This window comes from Stigmatopora nigra, chromosome 16, assembly GCF_051989575.1.
Source record: "Stigmatopora nigra isolate UIUO_SnigA chromosome 16, RoL_Snig_1.1, whole genome shotgun sequence".
Classification (NCBI taxonomy): Eukaryota; Metazoa; Chordata; class Actinopteri; order Syngnathiformes; family Syngnathidae; genus Stigmatopora; species Stigmatopora nigra.
The window spans coordinates 1,941,980-1,953,522 of NC_135523.1; the positions used below are offsets into that span (position 1 = coordinate 1,941,980).

At 39.3% G+C, this 11,543-nt stretch overlaps 1 protein-coding gene and 1 long non-coding RNA gene across 2 annotated transcripts; both read left to right on the top strand.

Moving 5' to 3' along the window:
- The first annotated feature begins 626 nt into the window (after window positions 1-626).
- Window positions 627-4,031, top strand: LOC144209841 (annexin A13-like). The gene is made up of 11 exons (XM_077736376.1): window positions 627-762; window positions 1,325-1,400; window positions 1,464-1,558; window positions 1,634-1,804; window positions 1,885-1,918; window positions 2,247-2,326; window positions 2,397-2,465; window positions 2,529-2,630; window positions 2,818-2,893; window positions 2,965-3,077; window positions 3,136-4,031. Exons 1-11 carry the CDS (start codon window positions 748-750, stop codon window positions 3,253-3,255), a joined length of 951 nt encoding a protein of 316 aa, XP_077592502.1. The 5' UTR covers window positions 627-747; the 3' UTR covers window positions 3,256-4,031.
- A 1,986-nt stretch (window positions 4,032-6,017) lies between these two features.
- Window positions 6,018-11,529, top strand: LOC144209701 (uncharacterized). Its single transcript, XR_013329207.1, has 5 exons — window positions 6,018-6,143; window positions 7,305-7,478; window positions 9,493-9,520; window positions 10,043-10,528; window positions 11,417-11,529. It is a non-coding gene; the product is annotated as an uncharacterized LOC144209701 (long non-coding RNA).
- Window positions 11,530-11,543: the final 14 nt, after the last annotated feature.

Here is an 11,543-nt window from a genome sequence, read left to right on the forward strand (position 1 = left end):
CCAAAAAGTATTTTCAAAATGCTATAAATAAAAGTAAATATAACAGAATATATCCAGTTTTTTATATATAACCTTTATCAAATATATGAAATTTCCTTAACCCTTTAAAATGTTTTTGATATAAATAAACCATATATATACATGAAATATTTAATTGTTTTGTGGTGCAATATTCCCTATTGGGCTAAATGACATTTCTTGCCACCATGTGGCGAATATAGGCAATTACAAGTCTGCAAAATGATTCCAATCACTGAGATAATATCATATTATATTTTTCATGTTAAATTTTGTTGTTGTTTGATTTGGTACTGTTAATTAACCCATTCAATTACAGCCTTACATTTTTAAATTGATTTGATGCTGTCACTCAATAGCAGTGAAAGTGAAACTTGTACTTGCTAATGTTGTCCACAGGAGGGCCCTTATTTCCACTTTCGACATTATGAATTTTACAAACAGTTTTCCATTCGTAACTTAATACAAATACGTTGCAATGTAGTCAGATAAAACAACCAATAATCAAAGATTTAGATTATTTCATGAACTATATAAAGACACTGATTTGAACGGCGACATAGTATTTATTAATATGGGATTGCAAAGAGTTAACGTGTCGCAGTGGCTGATGACGTCACACTCCACCTCCCACTACTCAACTCTTCTTTGACCGAACCGGACCGAACCAGACGAGTCGAATCCCGAACGAGATCAGCACCAGCAACTGCCGCATTGCCAGCATCAGACATGGGAAACTGCCAGGTGGGTTCCGATTGGGCTATAAACGACCACTTTTGAGTTGGAGGAGGGGGTGCCGCGCCCCTACGCAATTGGTGGGGGCATCCCGTTACAAGATGGAGATGGTGATGCCTTCACGGACACCTCACCCTTGTAAAAAGCCCCGTCACTCCAGATTTTTCTTTCAAATGATATTTTATGGCTGCTTTTGTGTGTCGTTTCGATCTTTAGGGTTTGTTTTTTGTTTCTTTTAGTGCTTGACCTTTTCCCAGCAGGAAAAAAATGGAGGTTGGGCGGGGCCTCTGTAATGTTTGTTTAGAGTCTGGAATCCGTCCAAAGGAACATGGTGGTCGGTTCCCTTGTCACATGACTTTTTTAATTAGGTCAATACAACTCAAATACTGCACAGATTACAATTAGGTATCGTTTTTCTAAATGAATCAGCCGTTAAATGTGTTTATTTAGCTTCATTTATTGAATGCAGTGTTTTTCTGTCACTTGATGTGTTTTTACTATTTATTATTGAATTAGTCAATGGAAATAGTAGGTCTTGATTTGTTTTTCAATCGGGCATTTTATCCGCCAGCCCACCATCGTGCCCTACGAGGACTTTGACGTCGCTGACGACATCAAGACCATCCGCAAAGCCTGCAAGGGAATAGGTAAGAAAATCCACCCCATCTCCAGGGAATCGATCCCGAACTATCGACCGCTTTTGTTCGCAGGCACTGACGAGAAGGCCATCATCGAGGTTCTGGCGAACCGCTGCTCCGAACAGCGGCAGGAAATTAAGCAAGCCTACTATGACAAATACGATGAAGTGAGTATGGCGCCCAATCCGTCGGAAGTCGGTCGATGAAGGAGAATAAAAGCGATTTTGTTTTTGGGGGTGAAGGAACTGGTGGATGTCCTGAAAAGGGAATTGTCGGGCAGCTTCGAGAACGCCATCTTGGCCTTGTTGGACCCGGCCATCATTTACGCTGTTAAGGAGCTGAGGAGGGCCATGAAGGGGGCAGGAACTGATGAGGACGTCCTAGTGGAGATTCTCTGCACTGCCACCAATGCCGTTAGTTGATTAGCGACATAACAATCTCGCATTTGACTTTCTTTGTCATTTTTAATTTGTATTTTAACTTTATTTTTCAGGACATTGCCTTGTTCCGGGAATGCTACTTTCAGGGTATGACCATTTTTTGGTAACGTGGCAAACAATAATTAAATAGCTTTGAATGGGTTACTTCGTTAATGAATACCTATTGAGTACATTCCGTCACGCTTTGGTATGATGGCCACAATGTTTATTTTAGATTTTTATTAAATATATTTTTAGATTTAGTAAAATCACTTTTCAACTAAAAACACAAAAAAAATGGATTTAAAAATGACAATTATCAGGAAAAATCAGGAAATTTAATATACATCTATACTCTTCATTTGAGTTTGATCCTAAAACAGATAAATAACAGATAATAACCGATAATAAATTCTCCTACCTCCCAATTTTTCAGTCCACGAACGCGATCTGGACGCCGACATCGAAGGAGACACCAGCGGCGACGTGAGAAACCTCCTCATGGCTCTCATGCAGGTAACCCAGAGTAATTAACTCCATTTCCACAAAGCGGCCATTTGACTTTGACCCTTGCCTGATTTTGCAGGGCAACCGAGACGAAACCTACGATGTAGACGAGGAACTAGCAGAGCAGGACGCCGCCACTCTCTTTGAGGTGACTTTAACGACTCCTCATTGGATTTTCCAAGCTCTCGTCTAAAACATGGCTCCCACACAGGCCGGTGAGGGCCAGTTCGGGACTGACGAATCCACCTTCAGCTACATTCTGGCCTCTAGGAACTACCTCCAGCTTCAGGCTACTTTCAAGATGTATGAGCAGGTCAGTTCACCCCCAACCATGACAGACATTTTTTTTTTCAAACCAACATGGCCGACTTCCAATACATTTCTCTGTAAGTCTTTTAAAGACATATTTATAGCTCTTCCTATGATTGACAAACCCACAAAATTCCATTTTTTTTTTTAAATGGCGGTAAATCTGACACCCAATTCTTTTCCCCACGTAGCTTTCCGGTAGAGAAATCCTGGACGTCATCGAGAATGAGACTTCGGGGACACTTAAAAGATGTTACACTGCTCTGGGTAAGTAAGAGTGTAAAAAAAAAAAAAAAACACACACACAACTAATATGTTTTTTTTTGATCAATTTGTAGTGAGAGTGGCCAAAAACCCCCAACTTTACTTCGCCAGACGTCTAAACGAAGCCATGAAGGGGGCGGGGACTGACGAAGGCACCCTGATACGTGTCATTGTTTGCCGCTCGGAGGTAAAACTTTCATTTTTCATCATTTTTAGCCAATAAAATTTATTTATTTTTGTTCCAGTATGATCTGGAGACCATCAAAGATCTGTACTTGGAAAAGTACGACGTCTCCCTGAAGGACTCCTTGAGGGACGAGTGTAGCGGCGACTTCAAGCGCCTCCTGCTGGCTATCTGCCACTGAGGTCAAAGGTTAACCTCTTCCCCTCACGTTAACTGTGATGTCAGCTTGCTTCTGAATAGAGTCCTTCTTTGTGCGCATAGTTACTAATCCTTGATCCATGGTCAGTTTTTTTAACTATGTTAGGGGCATTTGGGAAAGTATGGGATATCCTGGAGGCTTAAATACTGCACATTTAATAGAAAAATACACAAATTGGCCTTTTTACGACAACAAAAAGTCAAATATTTGACTGTACTGGCTGATTTTTGTGTCCTGCCATGCAAAAACTTTGTGTACCACTACAACGCACGCTCTAATATAGTCGTCACTGTTTTTTCCGAACCGCACCTGAACGCCTCACTGATTGTTGCCTGCCGATATGCAATTGCTTAGTATCATTTTTCGTCTTTTTGGAACGCAAAAAGTAGGAAATTTGAAATTTGGTACACCTGAGCAGTCTTATAAGTACATAGAGAGAATTCAAGAAAGATTTGAAATTTGTTTTGTGGCTGTATTAATTTACATAAGACTATTATTTTTCTTTTTTTCTAAAAACTTGACACAACTACACCTCACCTTTTTATTCTATTTTATTTAACATTAAATGACTAACAGCTGCTAGTGTGTTAAATTGTATTATTTAGAAAGAAAAGTTTGTATATGAAGAGTAGTACACTGAGATGTGTTCAAGTACTGTAGCACTTATGTAAAATGCAGCCTGAAACCCAAATATTACCTCCATTTGCCTTTATATTGTGAAGAAATGTCACAGAAAATAAACTTTCCCTCAATAAGAAGTTCACGTTTTCTCATTTATCATATTTCATAATTGAGAAAGGACCAAAAACAAAAATATTAGGGCATACGACTTAAAACTTTCAACTCATCGGTAGTCGTTACACAATGACAGATGTACTCCCCTTTTTGAACAACAGAGGGCGACAAAGCTACAGTTGAATTGCTCCGTTTCCATCCTGCTGCTTTTTTGACCTTGTTTTCTAACATCTATTGTTATTCTGTTGCTGCTCAAGCGCCCCCCACCACCAAATAAGCCCACCCCAATGATGTGAACCCATTCCGTCACGTCTCATCACCTCGCTATGGGGGTGTAGGGGGATGCGGGGAGATTTTTTTAGGGGGGTTGATGGCCAGAGGGGACAGGTGCCTGGCGGTCCCCCATGATAAGAGAGGGGGGCCATCCACGGTGAAAATAAAAGCACCCACTTTGGGTCCCGCTGACCCAAATGACGAGACGGAAGCCGGCCTCAATTCTCGTAAACTCATCTCAAACCCAGCTGGGACTCCATTTTGTATTTGCAGGTGCCTCCTCCTCTTTGTCATCCTTTTTTGGTGCTCGTTCTGACCTTGCCAAAAAGAGCATCTGCAAACCTCTTACACAAATGCGGGCGAGTGCCTGGGCGGGGGCGACGGAGCTCTTCTTATCTCACCGCTGGAAAATGCTTTACAGCAAAGATTACAGAGCTGGGATTTGTTTTGATAACCACAAGAGAGAAAAGTCATTCGCGATAGTTCTTGAAAAGTCGCTTTTTATGTCGGAAAATGCTTCAGATGGACGGGATGGAGACCGTGGGTGTCAAAGTGATGGCTGTGGGGTCAAATTGGGCCTGTTACATCGTTTTGTGTGGGCTGGCAAAGTAAATTATCTGTGTTGACTTCATATTTTATGCTAACATATTGACATATATAAGGGATATTTACTTTTTTGTGCATTGAGGAAATTAAGTATTCTTTTGGTGGTCGGATGAAAAATTTGGACACCGGGGTGAGATCAGAAATAAATCTGTGCGCTCAAATAATCCTCATTAAACAGATTTATCTGGGTAATTATAACACAGGAGAGGAGTGGCGGTGATGCTAATCTGAGGGCGCAGTCGCTCTCCTCCGTCAACAAGTCCCGAGGAGGTGCTGTCTGCTTGCCGCTGATAACGCCGTATCACGAGAGAGGGGGCTGATGGGTAATCACCTCACACACATGGGTGTAAAATCCAAATGTGGATAAAAAGGGGGGTTGTGGTGTATTCCGGGTGGTGCGCTAGGTGCTCGTGATGGACGTAAAATTGCGCACGAAAGCGACGTTAGCTTGTTGCTACGCGCTCATGCGGCATTTTGGCCACAAAGGACGCGCACGTGGCATAAAATGGATGACGCGTTCGGCGCTCCTGGAATGACGGCCTCGCCCTCCGATGTCGTGGGTTCCACGTGTGCTTACGTGGGAATCCGTGTGGGGGAGGAATTGGCGTAATAGAAAATTGCTAAAAATATCCACAGGAGGGGAAACGAAATAAGTGCCTCAGTTGCGGTAGATTTATAAAAGAGACTGGTGCCATTTCACATTAAAGGTTATAGGCATTAAATTTAGTTGAATGGTGAAAAGAGCCGCATGTAGCCCTGGAGCCACGTCTTTGAGGTTACTATTATTGTCAATGGGAGTGGACGTTACTATAGTGTACGATAATATACTTGTTAGAGAAATCGTTTGGTTAGAAAATGACTTTAATACTAGTAAATATGTTGATAAATAACAATGGGGTTTTCGTTTTTTGAGGGGGGGTTGCTTGTACATAAAAATATAAACATGTAATTGTGTTTTTGACATATTTTTGTTTTTGAAATTGTCAGTGTGTTGTACCGTGAACTATGAAAGCTTAGAGTATTATAAAACGCGTGTTGTAGAATTATGAAGTTAAATTAGTGACCCTTTATGTTTGAACTACATTTCCTGTTTAACTTTGTAGTCATGTTCGTCGCTTCCTGTTATTTTTGAAAATTTCCCCCTCTTTTTGTATACAACACACCTGTTAACTAATAGGGGGGCAATCCTTTCATCTTCGATACAGCGTCATTGGTAGACGGAACGAACCGGCAAGACACCATACAACTGTATATTTGTAAGTTTCTATGTATTTTTATTCATTCAAAGTTTCTCCAACCGTGTACGACAACCCTCAATTAACAAAAAATGTCGCTTACACGTCGCTATTTCGATTTTTTCTTGTGGTAAACCTGTCCTTTAGCTTCGCCACATCAAAGGGATTGCCGACTAGCATAAAACTTCGACACTTTCTGCTGCTAATGTTACGTTTTAATAAAACACGGTTGGTCTATCATTTCCTACATGTAAGATAATACAATGAAAAGTGTGTTTTGTTTTGGAGTCTTTTAGAGAGTTCGAAAGAAGCGTTTTTCTGTTTCGAGCTAACAGCTAATGTTACTATGACTAGGTTATTAGCATTTTTCCGTGTCATTTTCTGTCTTCTATCCTCAAGAAACATATATACAAGGTAAGTTTTTGGGGAATAATGGGAGCGAATAAGGAATGCTCTATGTATAGGAATGTTCAATTAACAAAATGAGTCGTTTTTACGTCGTTATTTCGATTTTTCTTGTGGGAATCGTGTACTTTAGCTTCCCCACATCAAAGGGATTGCCGACTAGCATAAAACTTCGACACTTTCTGCTGCTAATGTTACGTTTTAATAAAATGTAGTTGGTCTATCCTTTCCTATATGTAAGATAATAAAATGACAAGTGTGTTTTGCTTTGTTTTAGAGGCTTTTAGGGAGTTTGAGGTTCCATTTTTCTATTTTGAACTAACGGCTAATGTAACAATGACCTGTGTATCATTAGCATTTTTCCTGTCTTATTTTCTGTCTTTTGTCCACAACAAACATATATACAAGGTAAGTTTTGGGGGAATAGTGGGAGTGAATTAGTAATGCTCTATTTATTTCTTTGCCATAGGCACATTGACTCATTTTTTCTGCCTAGCAAAGTAGTGGGGAGCACAGTTATGTATTTGTGGTATTATTAGCCCTGAAGCTTAATTAAAGCCCTTTTCATAAGGTTACAAAAAAAATGTCATTGGAATGTTAATTTTTCAGTCTCTCATAACAATACAGAACAATGAAAATAAAAATAGGTGGAATTATAGTATTATAAAAGAAGGATAACAATAGTATTACAAAGGAAGGATAACAACACAGTTCAATCACCATGTTGTTGCCAATATTCGACTAATGATCTTTTTATCTTTGTTTTTATCACTCAAGAGGCTGATAATGGGGTCCATCCCACAGCTCTGGAAGGGGGGTCACGGCCCGCTGCCCACACACAAAAGACGTCCAGACGTGGACTCCATTCAAGCAAGCCGCCACGTAATAACCTCCCTCATCATCGTCACCAGCCTGGCAAAAAATCAGCGACCCCCTCTACTCTACACGCAGGTTGGTCTGGTGTAAACACGTGACTGTTGTTTTTTTTTTCTCTGTCTCTATTGTTGAAATTGCGGGTGTCCTGTAAATGTGATGCCTGTATTGATTTAACAATCACACAAAGAGCGAGAAGGGGATCCATAATGTTTATCAGTCAGTCAATCAAACCTTGTTGGGAATGGTGGTGGTCTTTGTCCTTTTTTGTCGACTTTGACGTGCCTTTTGGAAAATGGGGTTTCAAAAATATGCTGGGAAATCTAGTATACTTGTGTGTGATTGGTTGAATTAAAGCATTGGTCAAATGTCTGCCTGGGTGAATGGTTGGGTTATTAATTGCTTATTAAAAAATATATTTTTTTTGTTTTTATTAAAATTCTTAAAATTACTGTACTATGTCATTATTAAATTTACTATACTATGCCATTCTTAAAATTACTATACTATGTAATTCTTAAAATTACTATACCAGTCTGTAAAATGCTAAATAAATAAAAAATACTGCAAAAAATACATTTGTACTACAAAAGAAATACATGTTAGTCTAAAATCCTTAAATTTTACTACTTGGATAAAAAAAACATGTCAACATTTTTATTTGTTGCCCAAAAAAAATCTCAATTTCTCCAAAAAACATTAATATATGGTCCACTTTTTTTTACACAAAAAGGTAAATAAAATGTATATAAAATAGAAAAGTACATAAAAATACACTTGAAAGGAATGGAACATCTACTACCATAAACCTATGTCAAATGTTTTTATTTAAAATTTTGACAATGGCACCATTGGACGTCTATCTCCGTCAACGGCATTGAAACGCCATCATTCTCGCTCCATCGCGTCCTCCACGAAGGCGGGGCGGGAGCTCATTTCCTGCTCCATCCCCTCTCCGATGACTCCCACGACGCCCCTCACAGCCGTGCGACCAGTCACGCTTCACGACATCAAAATTCCACACCAAGCCATTGGCAAAATCCATCTGTATTCACGCCGTAAATCATAGAGGTGGGATGTCCGTTTTGTGAAAGGCGACACGTTCCTGCCTCATTATGATAATTGCCTCCGCCGGCTCATTTGAGCGTCCGTCATTCAGCGAGCGGTGACGGAAATATTTCCACATCTGCTCCTCTATGACTTGGAAAAAAACGTCTAATGGCGAGTGCAGCGCCACCTTTGGACAAGACATTTCCTCATCATGAAGTTCAGCTTTCATATATTAATGCTTTAAAGTCATATTGTAAACAGGAATGAAATTTTATGCTGTTCAATGTTTAATATAATTTTTTCCTCACTTTTTGTATTAATTAGTTCAACTGTGTTGTTGACCAATAAACATCTGATAAACTGGAGCCTCAAATGGAATAATATTTGGAAATTTTAATACGTTTAGGAGCTGAGTGCGCACAGAAGACGACAAATCAGAAGCCAGGAAAATGACTGTCTTCATATTTGCAACAATGAAGAAGAAAAAATGCTTATTTTCTCTAAAACCTTGTGAAGAAGATTTAGCTAGCAATTTAAATTTCATGGTGGCGGGTATGAAAATTGGATGAGATGCCTTACTTAAGCCACAAATAGGCTTAATTTCTCCAACAGGTAACCTACATACAGCTCCATTTCTCATCCTCCATGACTCATGATGTATTTTTAGACTAGTTTAAAAGCTAAAAAATGGGAGTATGACAATTTCTGATGACCTGTAATCAAATAACTTATACTTTTGCATTTGAAAATGTCTGGATACATCATTTCAGTAACAACTCTTGCTCTATTTCCGATTGTTTTGACTACTTTACTCACTTACGCACTTACTGTAGACCGCAAAAAAACAAGAAAAGCAGAACATCGCTTATGAAGAAATAAAATGCATCCACAAAGCATAAGTGTATATTTGTTTTCAGCTTGTGTCCTCATGGAAATCTTTTTTTGTGTGTCTCTTGTTTCCATTTGACTGATGCAAATGAGTGTGTGCCATTGTCGTCTTAAGTACAATGTGTGCAAATCAGTGCTCCTGTTTCTTATCTAGACACAGCTTCCAACAGCAGCCCTGAAAGGTCAGTGTATGTGTTTATCAGACATATTTTTTTGCAAAAACTGTGATTTTCATAAGTTGGTTGGTCATTGATTATCGCTTGCACGTGTTTAATGATGGTCTCTTAGATAAATCACGTTATTTACAGGTTTTATTGACTTAAGGCTTGATATTTCTGAGACAAAAATGTACAGTAAGTGTAACATTGTTTCTCAAAGGAAAATATATATATTACATTGATAATTATTTGCTATTTACTGCTATCTTCCCCTTTTTTAAACAAAAAAAATCAAGAGACAACATTTTATGTAAGTGAATGGTAAGTGAATGTCAAAAATTAAAATAATTACTCCCCCAAAAATATATTTGACCAATTAGTCCATCATTCAATAGTTTCATTCCATTAATCAGAATCCAATTGCCAATAAAAATTATTTCAAGAAGTCCATCAGTATAAATTTGTCATAAAAATGCTTATCTTAAATAGACAGTGGTGATCTGGATCATACATGGCACTCTTTACTTGTACATTTTTTTTACGCAGTGGTGCGCGCGAGACATAACAAACATCCACCGCAAAGTGAAACTGACGGCCGGATCTGAAATCTCCCAACATGGCGGAGGTGTCCAAGTGCGACTCCTTGGGTTTCGCTCTCATGTATCACATGTATAATTAAAAACATCCAGCGCCAACATTTTTTTTGGCGACTCTGGACGATGACTTTCATTCCAAGTTAGAAAGTTCCACAGCACCAAAAGAGAATCTCCCTTTTGTGTAGCAGAAAGCGTGAATGTGTGCCGAGGTGAGCCTGCCTAACCAGCTTTCCTTGGGGAATGAATGGTCGTCTATATGGGGAAAGGCTCATGTTGGAACAGTGGCTAATTCCCGCTAATCCCGCGTGGCTGCGACCGGCGGGGCCAGCCGTTTTCCAATGGTGGCCCGCCGCTCAGATTAGCGCGTTTACTCGAGCCGAGCCGACAACAGCGATGGACTCGCTCGCTCTACAAAATTTTTCCTTTCCACCATCATGTAAGTTATAGTTGATGTTATATTTGGAGATTGTTGACATAGTTTACTGTACCGCCATTGATAATCAGGGATTGCCAATCAATTTAAAGTGCTAGCAATCAAATTGTGACAGGATTTTAATAGGGGATAGAGCCATGTGATATGGGCAATGTATTTCTAACTGTGAATGAGAGAAGTTGTAAAAGGGAAAGAAATTAGAATATAAAATGTACTCTATCTTCAATACATGACTGATGTTTTGTGTGTAGCTGAAATATATATAACGTAGACTTGACAAAAAGTATTAAAACTTGCCAATAAAAACCTTAAACTATTCTAAATTTGTAAAATATTATTGTATAAACATGGGAATGTGACAGTCTGAAATTTTTGTAATATTTTTTTAGCTTGTGATATTTTTTTAAATGATTTAGGATGTGCTTGCCATGTTTATAGCATGTTTGCACCCTTGTTTTCCCTTTTCCACCATCTTTTTTTCCCTTTTCCATCATCTTATTTTCCCTTTTCCACCATCTCATTTTCCCTTTTCCACCATCTCATTTTCCCTTTTCCACCATTTTATTTTCCCTTTTCCACCATCTCATTTTACCTTTTCCACCATCTTTATTTTCCCTTTTCCACCATCTTATATTCCCTTTTCCACCATCTTATATTCCCTTTTCCACCATCTTATATTCCCTTTTCCACCATCTTTTCCCTTTTCCACCATCTCATTTTCCCTTTTCCAGCTCTCCATTCTCCTATTCCCCCATCACATCATCTTTGTCATCGTCCTGCATAGAGACACAACAAAAGCGCAAAAAGGTGTCGCCCATAACCCGCTAGTTCAACTCCCAACTGTGTAACCGCCCGGGGATTATACTGTATTTACCGCTGGTGTGCCTGCAGGTTAATTCCCTAAAAGCACCCGCACGAGAAGCAGCCTTTTCCCAAAAGGCAAATTTGAAACGTGGCACAGTTTACTTAAGTTTCCCACACGCAAAACAGGTAAACGGGGAGTGGGTTTTTACTGACA

What these genes read in the sequence shown, in the direction of transcription:
- LOC144209841 (XM_077736376.1), top strand. An exon ending in TCTGCACTGCCACCAATGCC is followed by an intron (nt 1,805 to 1,884) that starts GTTAGTTGATTA and finishes TTTATTTTTCAG; the next exon opens with GACATTGCCTTGTTCCGGGA. An exon ending in TCATTGTTTGCCGCTCGGAG is followed by an intron (nt 3,078 to 3,135) that starts GTAAAACTTTCA and finishes TTTTTGTTCCAG; the next exon opens with TATGATCTGGAGACCATCAA.